This window comes from Kryptolebias marmoratus, linkage group LG21, assembly GCF_001649575.2.
Source record: "Kryptolebias marmoratus isolate JLee-2015 linkage group LG21, ASM164957v2, whole genome shotgun sequence".
NCBI classification, from domain to species: domain Eukaryota; kingdom Metazoa; phylum Chordata; class Actinopteri; order Cyprinodontiformes; family Rivulidae; genus Kryptolebias; species Kryptolebias marmoratus.
This window is the reverse complement of record NC_051450.1, coordinates 149571-166298: the sequence shown is the minus strand read 5'-3', so window position 1 is coordinate 166298 and position 16728 is coordinate 149571. Positions and strand designations below refer to the sequence as shown.

The following is a 16728-nucleotide window of genomic DNA, read 5'->3' as shown; positions in this document are numbered from 1 at the left end:
GAGGTTATCTGGCTACTCATCGATCAACTTTAGAGAAGTTAGCGCATCTTTTCTAATTCTTCTAATTTCCCATTTCTCAACGGATTCACTGTCAGCTGTAAAAAATAAACTCACAATCGAATGAAAACTGAAAACCTGAATGCAGGATTAAAGCAACACTGAAGCCCAGGTTTACAAAGCTAATGTCCAGTTCCAACACAGTTTGTAATGGAGGAGGGGTACTTTCTTTTTTTTTTTTTTTTTTAAATCAACCTGGAACAGTTTAACAATGACTTGTGAGGAGTCTGAGCCTAAAATAACAATTTAAAACACTTCTTTGAGATTAAACTGAAGACAAGACAAATGTGTTTAGGAACCTGACTGCCAGTCAAGTATTTCAGTGTTTGGTAGTGGGAGTTCGTTTTGCAGTGTGTGCTAGTCTGAGCTCTCAGGTTTGTTAAGTTTGTCACACAGGGTGGTTAAGAGTAGAAAAGAGTGCTGGAGTATAGTGCTTTCTTTTACTGTAATCTTCTTTTCACCAAAGCATAGCACAGATATTTCATTAAGAACTTGTATAAACTTGTGATAAAAAAGGATTACTTTGTCCCTTTGTTCCAACTAAACTCTTTAGGTGTGAAATGGTTGCATAATATTTACAATCTCTAACATCTACCATGCTGAATGCCACATGCTAACACAGCCGTTAGGTTTCATGAAAAAGACTGGAACAGCTTACGCACAGTTTCAGGTTCAGAGCGGGTTGGCGTTTAGCAGAGGAAGGCTGCTTCTCAGAAAGCTGATGGCGGCAACTCAGAGCCAGGACTGCTGCTGTGCGGTGGCTTCAAACTCATTGAGTTGAAGAAACCTGCAACCTGACCTGGGACTTCTGCTAAGACACTCTGAGCGAGTGTTTCCTGAGGACACTAAAAACAAGAAGAGACAATACCAGTGTGAGGTCAAGGAATTATAAACTATTTAAATATGCAAGAGATATGAAGAGAAAGCAGCAACATTAAAAGCAAACCGAATAAAAGCAGAAGCTTGTGTAATCATTGTACAAAATTGAATCATTCCCCGATAATATGCATAACAATGGTTTATTTTCAATCAATAATCTACACTTAGTACGTTTATATTATAATGACAAAGTAAAATCAGAATTGAAAAAAGTACATTTAAAAAAATAAAAAATATGAAAATCACATTTACAAAAGTGTTAAGATCTTGTAACAAACCTCAGAAACCTCCTTTTCTAAATGACTACAATGTTGTTATTGACATTAAATGATGAGGAGAGTATTAGAAGTGAGATGTATCTTTTTGTTTGTTTGTTTTGCCGAGGGTGTGTCAAGGGAAAATAAATGAAATAATTCAGTTTGTCTCCGTTTTTCTTTCCTCGATTGCAGCACAATATTAAACTATTTTCATAAAAATGTCTTTATATACAACAAATGGGGATATGAGGGTGGGGGGGAGGCAAAAGGCTCTTTTGGTGGATATTTTTTTTGTAAATTTAGCATTACAGTCTGTATCTTGAATTTATTTATTGATTTACTTTGTTGTTGCTTCTTCTTGGGGATTTGTGTTTTTTTGGGTTTTTTTTTCCTGTTTCATCTGTGGCGTTGAAAACCAACAGAAATCGTTAAAAGAAACCTCCTATTTCTCCCAATCTTTGCTGAGATGTTTCTGCACCTTGACAGGAGACCACCTGTCATAAATTGAATTGTTTGGACATGATTTGAAAGGCACACACCTCTCTATAGAAAGTCTCTCAGCTGATAATAAAAATCAGAACAGAAACCAAACCAGGAGATCAAAGAAACTAACTGCAGAAGTCAGAGACAGGATTGTTTCAAGGCACAGACCTGAGGAAGATTAAAACAATATACTGCTGAACTGAATGCACTCAAGAACATATTGGCCTCCATAATTCTCAAACAGAATAAGTTTGGTACAACCAAGACTCTTCCAAGAGCTGGTCAAGGGAGAATAGCTTTAGTGAGAGAGGTGACAAGGAACCTCATGGTCAAAGATCCTGTGTGTAGTACGGTGTACATTTTAAGACATGCTCAAGTATCAGGAAAAGCAGTGTCAGGTATCAGAAAAAAAGGAGTCAGATAGTGGGTCTACTGTTGTCTGGATTTTAATTTTTTCTTTGAACTTTATTTATCTTCATTGTTACAAACACAAATAGAAAGCAAACAGATATCAGCACAAATAGATTAAAAAAATGTTTGGAGATGTCAAAATCTTTTTGGAATTTTATTCGACGCAAATATTTAAAATGATAGGGGGTTTTAAATTGTTGCTAAGTTGCAACTTCATTGTCGCTAAATTGCCAGCAAAACTCTCAGTTTTATCAACATACATTACTCTGATAGAAATTGTTTCAAACACACATATTCATTGTGTTTGTGCTGATATCAGTTTGTTTCTATTTGTGTTTGTAACAATAAAGAGAAATAAAGTTGTAAGAAAAAAAAATCCTGACAACTGCGTAACCTGCAGAAGGCTTCACTCTGAGGCACTTTTTTCTGACACCTGAGGTTGTCCTAAAGTGTACACCGTAGTGAAGTTGAGACTAATGGCCCCTTTCCACTGGCGCCTCTACAGCGCAGCTCAACTTGGCTCAATTCTGTTCAACACGGTTTGGATGGTTTTCCGTTACACTTCAGTAACAGCTCTAGTGGGTGGGTTCACTGTAAATTTGGGTGGTCTCAGAGTCAAAAGAATTGACACTACACTCCTTACCAGCTAGTGGCAGTAATTTACCATTAAGCTGCTTGCCAGCGACCAGGAAGCAACAAAGAAGACTGCGAAAATCCATACCAGTAGTTCGCCGTTATGCATACCATGTGTTTCTTGCCAACCGACAAAAAATAATAACCACGAAGAAGAAGTATAAGACAGCGAAAACATACGCAACACAATAATGGCGGACATGGTAGCGATGATGAACAGTCTGAATCCTGTCGTTGGCCACTAAGTAGAAAAACCCTGCACCTCAGCATTGGACCACAGTGTTGGTTTCAATGTTGTCATTTGAAAAAACTACAAAATACAAACAGTCACCACAGCAAATTATAAAAAAATGGTGGGTTGGGTTGTTAAGAATGACCCTTGTGATGTAACCAGTGACTCCACCCCCTAACCAATCAGTGACCGGCAGTCTTCTGGTGTCGTGTTTTCAGGCCAGCAAGGTACACTTGGAAACACAGCGAAGTACGTTCTAAAAAAGGGGCTGGTTCCACGAACCTTTGCTGGTGGAAAAGCCTTGGAACCGTAGACAGCCAAGTCAAACCGAGCTGTAGAGGCACTAGTAGAAAAGGGCCATTAGATCCAGAAGGACAACCAGAACTGCAGGCCTTCACCAAACAGTTTTATGGCAGAATGGCTCGGTGGAAGCCTCTCCTCAGCAAACCACTGCTTAAAGTACTCTCAGACTGTGAGAAATGAAATTTGCTGGTCTGACAAAATCAAGACTAAACTGTTTGGTCTCAATTCTAAAAGCTGAGGGAAAGCTCAGGACCTCAGGCTTCCAACAGTACAATGACCAAAAGGACACAGAGTAAACAGCACAGCAGAGGCTTGTAGACAGTTTTATATGTCCTAGAGTGGACCAGCCACAGTCCTGACTTGAACCTCATCAAACATCTCTGGAAAGACAAGAAAATGGTTCAACTAATGGTTCCCATCCAATCTGACAATGTTTAAGAAGAATGGCAAAAAAAAAAAAGTATAAAATGCCCCAATCCAGGTGTGCAAAATTTGTTGCATCATGCCCAAAAAACTCAAGGTTTTAATTATTGCCAATTCAAATAAGTACTAAGTAAATAGTTTTATTACTTATATACATGCAATGTTTTTTATTTTTAATAGAATTACAAAATTTAAAAAAAAGTTTTTACTTTGTCATTATGGCATACATAAAGTGTAAATTATGATGACATCCTTAAAGAAAGGGGCCCAAACCCTCAGGGTGAGTGATTAGGTTAGTTTTGTACCTTGGCAGCACACAAACACTGACAGTACATGATGACATAAAGCCCTCATGTACTGAGACACAAAGGCAAAAAATGTAAACCCTGAAAAATTCTAACATTTTTTACAGGGGTCATTTTGCTTCTATGCAAATTAATGCAGATGGGGATTAGATAAAAATAAGAAGGAGGGAAAAAAGGTAAGTGAATCAGTCGGGGTACTCATACATGTCTAGGAAGGGCAAGGGTCGTTGGGGGGCTTCAGCTCAAATAAATTGAAGAAGAAGGCCACTTGATTAGGCAACTCTGCCAGTACACATTGTGCAAGGGCTGCTGTGCTTGCCTGAAATAAGATGTGCAACATTTAAGCATCATTCCTAGTGTAACATCTTCACAAAGAGTGGACGTTATCGCATGAAGTGGCTCACATTTTGAAACTGCCTGAATGGCACAAACTGGACGATGTCCCTCATGGCTGCCTCGCCAGTAGCTGAGCGCAGGATCCCGTCATCTCCATCCAGGAACTCCATGGCGCTAAAGTCCGCCCCTCCCACCCCGACGATGATGATGGACATGGGCAGCCGGGAGGCATTAACGATGGCGCTGCGTGTCTGATCCATGTCTGTGATCACTCCGTCAGTGATGATCAGTAGGACGAAGTATTGCTTCAGGATAGCAAACGATGCAGAGTAAAGATATATTAATTGTCTGAAAATAGCTTATAAAGGTCAGAAGTTCAGTATTATTATTGCAGACTGAACCATTGTGAAGTTTAAACAAGTGAGACAGGAAGTGTTTCTGTGAAACAGCTACACAAAAATCAACAGAAAGCAAGTAGTTTTCATCTTTACTGACCAATACTTTGTGGAAAAGATGACTGTCTTTCTTTAAAGGTTTTAAGAGAAGTAGAGCTAAAAGAAATTTGACGGATCAGAAAAGCTTAATTCATTTCAGACTTCCAACTACTCACAGAGGCAGTCTGCTGCTGCAAGGCCTGCCTGCCAAAATGGGCCACATGGTTGATGATCGGGGCGAAATTTGTGGGGCCGTAAAGCTTCACTTGTGGCAGACACTGCTGGTAGGCAAGGGCCACTCCTTCAATACCTACAAAAAAAGCAAAAACAAGGTTAAAGTTGTATGAATCGCAAACACATGCTGGATAAAATTTTATGTATTACTGTATTTTCCGGACTAAAGGGCACACTGGATTATAAGACGCACCTTCAAAGAATGGTCCATTTCCAAACTTTTGTTATATAAAAAGTGCATCGGACTATAAGGCGCACCCTCGTGCACCTCCCAATTTCTATAACTTTGCGCAGACTGCTTGCACCGCGCTTCATTCAAAATGAATGATTTTGGTGCTCTAGCGGAGCTGGTTCGCCTGTATCAGCATTTATATGATCCCTCTATGAGAGATCACAAAGATTATCAAACGGTTCAAAACTCACGGAAGAATACTGCACTGTCGTAAGTGTCAGGTATAAACGCTTACATCGCTCGCTCAGGTCCGCATGCCGTGCGTGGAGCCCTGTGCGACTATAACTGAGCCTTAATGCTGCAAGCCGTGCAGCTTTGTAGTTTAGCAAAGTCGTACTAAACCATCATGACTTCTTACATATATAAGGCACTCCGGATTATAAGGCGCACTGTTGGTTTTTGAGAAAATCGAAGTGCGCCTTTTAGTCTGGAAAATACGGTATTGCTAAAAGTGCAAAACAAGCCACAACATGACACACATTTGGCACAACCAGCAGATTATTACAGGATGTTTTTGTTGTCTGTTTTTACCTTCACAAAATGGGTTTGCTGGATTGAAGTTGACGGGAAACTCATGGCTGACCTACAAAAACAAACAACTGTTTATTATGAGTCCCAACCAAACACATCTGCAAAAGCTTTCAAATATCCAATGTAGCAAAGCTGAAATGATCACCTGCCATGTCGGAGGGATTTGAGCACCAAAACCAAAGGCAGGAAACATCTTGTCACTGAGGAAAGGAAATGATTGGGACTGATTGGGAGTTATTGTCAGAATAAGCTTATTTACAAAAAGCAATAAAATATATAAAATAACGTGACACTGCTAGTTTAAAGCAAAGACTGTAGAAATCTTTACATGAATGATCCTGATGACTTCTTCCAGACAATGTTTATCACACTGGTACATTTGCTTTTTCATTCCTATATTTCAAGTTAAAAGAACCATTACCTTCATTTAGGTAAACAAAATGGGGACTTGGAAATGTAACCAATTTTGACTAAAGCCAGCAGAACTAGTGAACTAAATTCTGAGGCATAAAAATGCTTTGTGGAGTTTGATTTTAAGCTCTTTTATTCTGAAGGAAGACAAACACCATCATTTAGATCTTTTACTGTGGATTTATTTTCTCTACCTTCAAAATCCTCTTTTTGAGTCATAGGAAAAAGTAAGTACAGTTTCCGCAATGATCTCAGAGAAGCACTTTTTGCTGCCCTTCTGGGAATAGTTTTTTTTTTCCAACAGCGAGGAAAATTATTTACAAATGGAAAACATTTACACATAGCAGGTAATGGTCTTAGAAATGGATACCACAGCAAGTTTATTTGATCCATAAACTCCTAAAACTGAAAGACTCTGGACTTGTACCAATATATTTACCTGTCATAGTCCTGGATGACGTTACCAACTGCCCAGATGGCTGCCAGGTACTCGTTGTAGCCTTGAGGGTTGATGTAGTGGAGGGACATGGGTGATGTGGGGTTCCCATTGGAGCCTGTGAAATCTATAGCAATCTGGCCCCAACATGAGGTGACAAATGTTTATTAAAACTAGTAATGTTTCAAATGCAAAGGTAAAACTCACTGAAACGCCTTGATAGTTTCAATAAATGTTTACTAGAAGGAGTAAGATTCATGTGAGTGTGTAGAACTCACTGTAAAGTTGATCTGACAGCCATCCATTATGTAATCCAGGAAAGTGTACTCCTTCACTATCTGCAGAGAAATACACATGACAGGAAGTCATTCAACTATTGGTACAAATATATGTTACATAAATACTAAGGCAAAACACTGTAGCGTTGCTCAAATAAATTCAAACACATACTAAAAGGTGTTATTCTAAAAGTGTGAACAAGATTAAGACTTACTTTAGAGCCATACTGCGATAATAAGAACTGTAGAATGTGGTTTGTTATAATATGCATGACCTTCCATAAAAAAGACCTTTAGTTTTATAAATTTATAGAGAAACAACACGCAGTGGCTTGCAAAAGTATTCAATAAGATCCACCTGAGAGCAGTCTGAGTGTTAAATGATCTCAGAATATATACTTCTCTTCTGATAGTCCCCAGAATCAACATCTCTAAGTAGTAAGAGCTCCCATCAAGCAGGAGACATCATGAAGACCAAGGAACTCTCCACACAGAGTAAGAGACAAAGTTGTGGAGAAGAACCGATCAGGGTTGGGTTATAAAAAAAGTATCCATGTGGTCAGATGAGCTTAAAACTGAACTTTTTGATCATCATGGACAACGCCATGTCTGGTGCAAACCTAACATCTCCACAATGAAGCATGGTGGCAGAAGCATCATGCTGTGGGAATGTTTTTCCATCAGCAGAGACTAGGAAAGTGGTCAGAGTAGAAGGGAAGACTGATGGAGTTAAATATAGAGTAATTCTTGAGGGAAACCTGTTGGAGTCTTCCAGAGATTTGAGACTGGGATGGAGGCTGACCTTCCAGCAGGACAACGAGCCATTTTTTTTTTCTTTTCTATTCATATAGCACTTTTCCGCAACAAGGCAATTCAAAGTGCTTTACAACACAGAAACAACAATCAGGAACATAATCAAATACAGAGGTACAGAATCAAATACAGCAAACATCATAGAAACATCCTAATTATTATTATAAACAATTAGTCAAGAAGAATGGTAAAAAAAATCCAGCAGCTAGATGTGCCAAGCTCATGAAGACACAGGTGACAAGACCTGATGCTGTAACTGCTGCAAAAGGTGGCTATAAAAAGTCATAACTTTGAGGGTGAATACACATGCACACACTTGTTCTTCCCCCATTTAAAAAAAATATATACCGTATATTTAAAGCAAGTTTTTCTTCAATGAGCTTCATTACTCTTGAGTATTCTGTGTGTGTCTATTATTTATAATATAACAGAACAAGTACCAAGGCGGTGGGTCCTTTTGTAAGCAGCTGTAACTGTAGAATGTGATTTAGTCCTGACTTGGTAAAACATAAAGACCATCCTGAAAAAGATCAATGGTTTTATGGCTGAATGCACACTGAAACATGTGCTTGTCTTTTTTAACATTCAGCCTTGTTTTTTAATGGGAAGGATTGATGATGTGCATGCTTAAAGTATTCTTTAAACCTGTACATGTTTTTAGAATAACTTCAACTTGATATGATGAAACAGTAAAAGGGGAACTGAACTCTATATAAGATTAAACCAATACTTTCACTGGAGCATGCTCCTTGGTGGTATTGTCTGATTTTATTTTTATTATAATTTTCTCTCAATTATTTCAGAATACTGTAAATAATTTCACTCATGCATAGTGATTGTTTACAAAAGTGCAGTGAGACTTTAAGAAAAGAACGACTTATTTCAGGTCAATGTAGACAGCTCAAATGACAGGTCTCAGGTGCCCCTTTCAGCTTTAAAAAGGTTCCTTTAACATAGTTTGTTTGTTACTTTAAAAGTTTTTTAGTAAATTAACAAAAAAAAACATTTAAACAGATTATTTTAGATCACGATACCTTGCACTGTTTTATGATGATAACACCAGAGTTTTTGTATCCTTTCTTCTTCTCCTTCTTCTTGCTATTGATGCATTCAAACTCCGCCTGAGATGAGACACGTGGCAGGTTAACACCTGTTATCTGTTTTGTATAATACTTGTTAAAAAGGGTTTAAACTAATAAACACACAGAATAGACCTCACCGCATACGACTGTGATGCCTGCTGTATTTGGCTGAGCGTGGTCTGAAAGGAGCCAATACAGTCATGAGAGCCACTGTTGTTGTAGTCATAACACTCTACCTGAGAGAGACAGAAAAGCAAAAGCAGGACAGTCTTTTTTTATTCTGAATCACCAACATTTTGCAGCTAAATGACTATAAAGTGTGTGGAAGCCAGAGAAGACAGAGACATGCTATAGCTGTTATGAAGCTTTGTATGTAGCACCCAGATTCTGAAACCTCTGTCAGAAACACACACAATCATTTCAACTGGCAGACAGAATGGGCACTGCTGCTTCTAAAGCATCATACCTTCAGTGCTGAGGAAAAAAAAGGGATACAACAAAAAGATCTACACACAGAATGGAACAACCAGAACAGTCGAACAGTGTGATGTTGGCCTTTGAACTCAACAGGTGAAAAAGCTCAAGGTTGTCCCATCTTAACCCTCCTGAAGCCCTCAAAAGAGAGAGAGAGACGAAGAGAGGTAGAGAAGCCCCTGTAACTCCGGGTCAATTTTACCCGAAGGCCACAGGAGGGTTAACGGAAATATCTAACTATGAGAAACTGACCCTTTGGTTTACTAACCTCTAGATGTAAAAGCTGTATTGATTCAGTCATTTAAAACAGAAATGAACTGAAGTAAAACAGTGAGAAAATGAAAAAATAGTTTTTCATCAAAATAAAAAAATAAAATAAAATAAAAAAAATTATGCAGACAAACTTGCTGTAATCAGATAATGCTTTAGGCTAAAAACATATCTAACAACACTACGTTTAAAACAAAATTTTGTTGATTTTTTTAAAAATACTGTGATTTTAGAAAGGATTCAGACTTTTACTTTTTGCTATTTTATGCTACAGCCTGATGCTACAATTATTTTTGTGTTTGCCCCTCAATAGTCTGCACTCAGTACACCTTAATGAAAACAGAATTAAATTCAACTCAGTAAATATATTAAGAATTAAAAACATATGCATATATATATAATAATATGTAAATATCATATTTCCATCAGTGTTCAGACTCTTTACTTAGTCCTGAGCTGAAACACCTTTAGCAGCAGTTCCAGACTTGAGTCTTTTTGGGTTTAAAGCAACAATCTTTGCGCACCAGGATTTGCAAATCCACTCAGTATGATTGGATGGGGGCCATTGTGAGAGCCATTTTCAGATGTTTGATAGGGGTCAAGTCAGGACTGGCTGGTCCACTCTAGGACATTCAGAGTTGTCCCTAAGCCACCGCTGTGTTGTCTTCTCTGTGCTTTGGGTCATTGACGTGTTGGAAGGTGAAGCTTTGGTCCAGTCTTAGGTCCTGAGCTTTGTGGAACAGGTTTTCATTAAGGATATCTCTGCACTTTGCTCCATTCAGCTTTCCCTCAACCCTGATCAGTTTTCTAGTCCCTGCTGCACAGTGGTGGCACATCATGATGCTGCCATCACCGTGCTTCTCTGTTGAGACGTTGTTGCACAGGTGATGGCATCTGGAATCCTCCAGACATAACATGTCTAACTGAGGTTCAAATAGTTCAAATTTGGTTTCTTCAGACCAGAGAATTTTGTTCATCATAGTCTGAGGCCTTCAAGAAGTTTTTAAGTGTCTTCACTGAGATTTCTGTCGAGCCACTCTGCCGTGAAGCCCAGATCAGCAAAGGCCTGCAGTTACAACTTTCCTTCTGGAACTTAGTCTCATCTCCACACAGGATCTCTAAAGCTCACATTCTCTGTCACCTCTTTCACAAAGACCCTTCTCCCTTGACTGCTCAGTGTGGCCTGAAGACCAGTTATTGGAAGAGTCCTGGTTGTACCAACCTTCTTTGAGATTTATCAAGGTGACTGAGCTCTTGGGAACCTTCCGTGCAGCAAAATATTTTTGTAGCTTTTTTTTTCTTTAATCTGTCTTGCAACAAACTTGTCTCTGAACTCTGCAGGCAGCTCCTTTGACCTCATGGCTTGGGTTTTCCTCCAATCGTCAGCTGGGGGACCTTCTACAGAAGAGGTGTGTGCCTTTCCAAATCATGTCCAATCATTTTAATTTACCACAACTAAACTCCAAAAAGGTATAGAAACATCTTGACAAAGAACAGAAGAAATAGGAGGTTCCTGAGTTAAACATTCTTGCATGTGACATTTCAGACTTTCTTTTTAATAAATTTACAAAATTGCATAAAATTCTGTTTTCCACTTGCAGTTATGGGGTGCTGAGTGTAGCTTATTAAAAAATAGGACTTTAAATAAATCATTGTATCATCAGGCTGTTTTGTTTTATTTGAATTATGTAACTACAGCTTCATCAGTTGTGAGAATATACTCAGATCATTTCACGGGTCTGTTCACCAAAGGGCCAGCCTCTTCAGATCTACGTGTTCCTTTAAGACCGATGTAGATGTGTCCAGGACTCGAGGGCCGTCCTGTCACAGACACAGCAGCCTTCATGTGATGTGAACTCACTCTGTTAACAGTTAACTCACTTGTGCTGCTGCCTGGAAAGCAACTGTTCCTGATAAGTTTGCTTTAACAGAATTAGAGGATGGAAACAAAAACATTTCTTTATTCGCTGGGTGATCAGAAGCTTAGAAATGCACAAAGACACTATAATGAAAACATGTACAGGGGCCTAAAGTCTGATTTTTATGACTATTTACAGAATAATAATACTTATTTGACTTGCAACATTGCCTAATTGAGAGTTTCCCTAATTATCACAGTTTATGGTGTGCAATCTGTGCAGTATGTCTGTACCTTTATAGGTTTTTCCACGTCGCCTCCACAGAGCAACTGAATCCGGATTCTGAAAGGTTTCCATACTGGGTTTAGGTTGTTTTTCACCACCTGAACAAAAAAACCACAAAAACAAGAACAATTGGACTGTAGTAGCTGTATGGACCTTAAACACAGCATGGTTATAACTTTACTAACACAAACACACCCTGACTAAAACTCATTGAGGGAGGAAAGTGGAACATGATGAGCACATCTGTACCTCTGTCCTGTGAGCCAGCTGCCACCCAGTTTCTGTCTGCTTATAGATCTCCAGGAAAGGGTCAGACTTGCCAAAGAAATCCTGACAAAAATGAAAATAAAAAAAAGAAAGGCACAAGTGCGAGAGCTCACAAATGCATCAGACAAGAGCGAGTTACCAAAGTTTAAAGCCTGAGTGTTCACAGCTGGCAGTAAAATCTGTGAAGACTGGTCAGAGCTCAAGTTTATTGCTCTTTGTGCAAATAAAAATGTGCAGGAAGCCGCACTACACTATCAGCTGAGCAACTAACAGAACATTTACATAACTGATGTTTCTGTAAAATCACAATTACATTTCGCCACCTGAACAATAACATTAATTTGACATTAACAAAGTTCAGTCACTCAACTAATTTTTACAGTTATTTACACAACAGACTTTTGAGCTACAAGTTGATAATCCAAATGGTACCACTTTCAAAGTGGATTTTAGCATCTTAAAACATCTCCAATCTTCAAACTTTCACTGAGGTTCATGTGAATGTTCTTTGACATTGCTGTCAATAGAACACAGTAAACATATCAAATGTTTAAACTAAGAAATTGTACCCTTTTTGAAAATAATAAGGTAACTTTGAATTTTACGGCAGCAGCACATCTAAAAAAAAGTTTAGACTAAAGACAAGAGGGACGTCCCAGTCTGTTATCAACGCACAGTTCAAAAGCCTGCTTCTCTGTTGGCATGGGGGTGCATAGCGCATCTAACATGGGCTGTTTACACATCTGAAAAGACCATCAATACAGAAAAGCATATACAGGTTTTAGAACAACATATGCTCCATTCAGACAATGTCTTTTTCAGGGAAGCCCTTGCATATTTCAGAAAGACAATGTTAAACCACATAGCATGTATTAGAACAGCATGGCTTCACTGAAACACACAGAAACCTACTTCAAAATGGCCAAACTGTTCTTTTAAAACCTTTCAGCAGATTCAAAGTGTTGCTGCTACAGCACTGATTAGTTCTGCATATCCCTCTGATTTTATCCTTCTTACATTGGCTTCTTGTGAAGTTTAGCATTGCAATTAAAATCCTACACATGGTCAATAAAGTCATTCTGCTTTAAAAATCTCATAATCCAATACCACCAGCCTGGATATTTATTATCTCAAAGTAAAAATGTACTTCTTGTTTCCAGAATCTATAAACCCAAATTGGGAGCCAGATCCTAAACTATCAGTCTCTGTTCCTGCAGAATCAGCTTTCACTTTGAGTACACAAGCCTGACACCCTGTTTGGTTTTAGACAAAAAAACAATCTAAAATTTCCAATGTTGACTATAATTATTGCCTGTCAAAAGATGATGCTTTGCCTGTGTGTTAATGTGTATGTTACCAAAATATGTCATGAACCACAGGATGGATTTTATTGAAACTCTCAGAAAGTAATCATTGGGTAAACATCTATAACTGATTAACTTTTGAAGTCAATCAATTCAAGATGGCCACGACAGCTGATCAAGCCTGTACACAAAAATCGCTACAACTCAGAGAATTTTACAGCTACTGAGCTACAGTTTGATGTGGTAGCAACAGAGAGAACACATACTGAGCCTGAGATCTTGCATAATGTTTTTTTCAAGGTTTTACCAAAATGGGCTCTAATGCCATCATTTCCCAACACAAGATCATCTTAGCAGAAAACTCTGGCAAAGGCAGCGGGCAATGTGAATTCCTTCAAGGAATGCTAGGCTTTAATTATTTCTGCCAAGGAGGTTATGTTTTCAGTAGTGTCTGTCTGTCTATGTACAGGAATACTCAAAAAGTTATGAATGGATTTTCAAGAAATTTCCAGTCAAACAAGATACAAGGAACAAGAGATTAGGTTTTGGTGCTGATCCGGTCAAATGTCAAGGTCATCCTGTGCTCTAACTCTGCAACTGTGTAACATAGGAATGTCAAACTGCACAGCTGGGCACCTCATGGGTCAAAGATGATGCCTATTGATTTCAAGGTCACAGTGTCAAAGATCAAGGTCACTGGTGACTTTTTTGTTACCTCCGCCAAGGAGGCTATATGTCGCCTTTGTTTGTCTGTCTGTTAGCAATATTACATAAAAACTAATAATGAACAAATTTGAATGAAATTTTGAAGAAATGTTGAGGTTGTTACAAAAAACCTAATTGATTAAATTATGATGGTCATCCACATGATCTGGATTGCATTTTTTTTATTGACACTATGGCCTTGGCAAAGGTTTGTGCTCTCTGAGAGCTTCTAAAGTTACTGTTTTTAATAAATGGTTTTACGGGTCTTTTTCTTATTGTTATAGGTTTAGGATTTTCTAACCTTTTATATTTCTATTTCCTTGTTTTATTTTCCCTTCTTTTTTTCATCTTATTATTTTCTGTGCTCTGTTAGGGTTTGTCCCCATAAACACTTTGGATTCATTGAGGATAAAATGATCTATATGAATTAAGATGATAGATTATATCAGTGGTTGCGATTTCCTGAAAAAAACTGTCTCTACAGTGGAACTTATCCTGCAACTGGGGCTTGATGCAGAATGATAGATAGAGCCTGATTTAGTTACTTGAGCTAAACATTCAATAATGTGTCACTCAAATGAGTCGTCAATACCTTTTTGTCCAGTTTTCTAGCCGCAGATTCAAACGCCACCACCCTGTTGTCTGTTTGTTCTTCTGCATAAATCTAACACAAGGCATGCTTCTTTTAAAACACTAAATAAGTTAAAACATCAAGAAACACATGGATGCCTACAAAATTAGTAAAAAGTGCTAAATGAATGAAAGCGCTCACAGTAATGGATCCTTTCCCTGCAGGCGTCTTATCTCTCCGAACAAGTGGCTTTGTTAGGTTCCTCGAGGACACAATCTAAACATAACGACATACTTCAGCTTCTCAGACATTTCCAAAAATCCTTTCACTTCAAAAAACCTTTGCCTGACATATACCTTCTTAAAGCACATGTAAAGGCTAAAAATGCAAACTATGGATTAAATGTGATAAATACAAATACACCCCACCCCCATGGCAATGTCTTTGTTTTGTTGCCTTACAAATTACAACTCAAGAGGGGTTTTGATTTGGTTTGTTTTTTTGCAACATATATTGTATTGTCACACAAACAAGAAATAAAATTGAGCATGCATAACTATTCACCCCCACCCAAAGTCAGTACTTTGCATTGTCACCTATTGCAGCAGTTCCAGCACTGACACTCTCCAGGTCCGCTGTTACGATCCGGTTTTACTGTGCCAGACATGCAACATAAAGAGTCCAGATTAGATGGTTAGCTGGTTCTCCTTAATTCCCTGGAGTCTTGCTTCAGCACTTTGTTGAAGGTGGTAACTCACTGTGCTGCGACTCTTGGGACACTTTTTTTTGGAGCATTTGGAAGACTAGCTCATGATTGCATTTGCCAACCTTTCGGAGCTTAGTGGCATACAAGATGAACCTCCATTCCAGCTTCAAATCTCTGGACGATTCCAACAAGTTCTTCTCAAGAATTTCCTTGAACTTTGATCAGTTTCCTAGTCCCTGCTGATGAAAAACACCCCGATAACATGATGCTACCACCACTATTCTTTACTATAGAGTTAGAGATCAATGATGAGCATGATGAGTGGTGTTAGATTGTGCCAGACATGGCAATGTCCTTGATGGCAAAAAGTTCAACTTTAGACTCATCTGACCACAGCACCAAGTTTCCAATTTACCTTCTGGCAAATTTTAAACAGTCTGACTTGTTTTTTTTCTTTAAGCAGTGCTTTTTTTCTGACCACTCTTCAATGCAGCCCAGCTCTGTGCTGTTTCTAGAGGTCCTATGGACAGCTGGTCCCACCTTCCAGCTCCATCAGGGTTACCACTGGTTTCTGATTAATGCCGTCCTTACCCAGACTGTGACTTTTGGCAGTCAACCCTCTCTTGGTAGGTTTGCTGTGGTGACATCATCCTTCCATTTTCTAATGGGTTTGGGATATAATTTATAACCTAACCCTGACCTATGCTCCTGCGATCATAAGACACCTAGATTGCCCACAGATGGATCTATTGAACTAATTATGTAACATCTGAGGGTAATGTTTGGTGCTTCAATGGAAAGGGGAATAATACATATGCATGCACCGCTTATCAGTTTTATAGTTTTTATATTTAAATCAAGTTTTTGTTTGTTTGTCTGTTTTACCCCATTTAACTTTAAAAATATGGAATATTTTGTGTGGGTCTATTATTATTAATCTCATTTAAAAATCCCATTAAATTTCAGTTTTAAGGCAACAAAACAGACTGCCCTTACTACTAATGCCCCTTTAACACGGACCCTAACGGTCCCGGCTCCACTCTACTCGGTTCACTTTGCGAGCGTTTACATATGCATTTTTTCGCACTCGGTCCCTGCTTTTTCGGTACCTGCTTCGGAGTCTGGCCAGCCGGGCTGGCCCTGCTTCGTGGGCGGCGCAAGCTTAGCTCCTATTCACTCATTGGTCGTGGGTGTGACCAGATGCAAGCATCAAGAGCGAACAGTAGGAATATAAACAACAGCGTTAGCTTACCCTGCAACGTCTATGCCGTCTGTCCCCCAGCTGAAGGCGCTGTAAAGCCTGAAATCTCCGGCGGATAACAGCCGTTCTACTCCGCGCAACAATCGCGGCATCCAGAGCATTTCTTCCACTGCGCCTCTCTTCCTGAAGTCTCAGGAGAATCCCCAACAACACAGGGCCAACGTTGTCCATAGCGCTTTTGTTGTTTACACAACTTGCGCTCTAAGTTTCGGTAGCGCACCCCCCCCGGCCCCCGGGCCCCCCCCCCCCCCCCCGC

The 16728-nt window shown here is 39.0% G+C and overlaps 1 protein-coding gene across 3 annotated transcripts in view; it reads right to left on the bottom strand.

Annotated features, from left to right (window-relative positions):
• Positions 1 to 170: 170 nt before the first annotated feature.
• LOC108248835 (copine-3) overlaps positions 171 to 16728 on the bottom strand; it is a 20842-nt gene continuing 4284 nt past the window's right edge. For 2 of the 3 annotated variants that reach the window (XM_017437844.3, XM_017437843.3), the window contains 13 exons: positions 14707 to 14781; positions 14527 to 14598; positions 11908 to 11988; positions 11667 to 11756; positions 8908 to 9006; positions 8723 to 8809; positions 6876 to 6935; positions 6601 to 6734; positions 5896 to 5950; positions 5751 to 5802; positions 4930 to 5063; positions 4388 to 4624; positions 171 to 902 (listed from right to left, as the gene is read on the bottom strand). In XM_017437844.3, the coding sequence (XP_017293333.1) occupies positions 768 to 902; positions 4388 to 4624; positions 4930 to 5063; positions 5751 to 5802; positions 5896 to 5950; positions 6601 to 6734; positions 6876 to 6935; positions 8723 to 8809; positions 8908 to 9006; positions 11667 to 11756; positions 11908 to 11988; positions 14527 to 14598; positions 14707 to 14781 (1311 nt within the window). In that variant the 3' untranslated portion in view covers positions 171 to 767. Of the gene's footprint in view, positions 903 to 4187; positions 4303 to 4387; positions 4625 to 4929; positions 5064 to 5750; positions 5803 to 5895; positions 5951 to 6600; positions 6735 to 6875; positions 6936 to 8722; positions 8810 to 8907; positions 9007 to 11666; positions 11757 to 11907; positions 11989 to 14526; positions 14599 to 14706; positions 14782 to 16728 lie in introns of all 3 variants that reach the window. The other variant, XM_017437846.3, reaches the window with a different exon arrangement.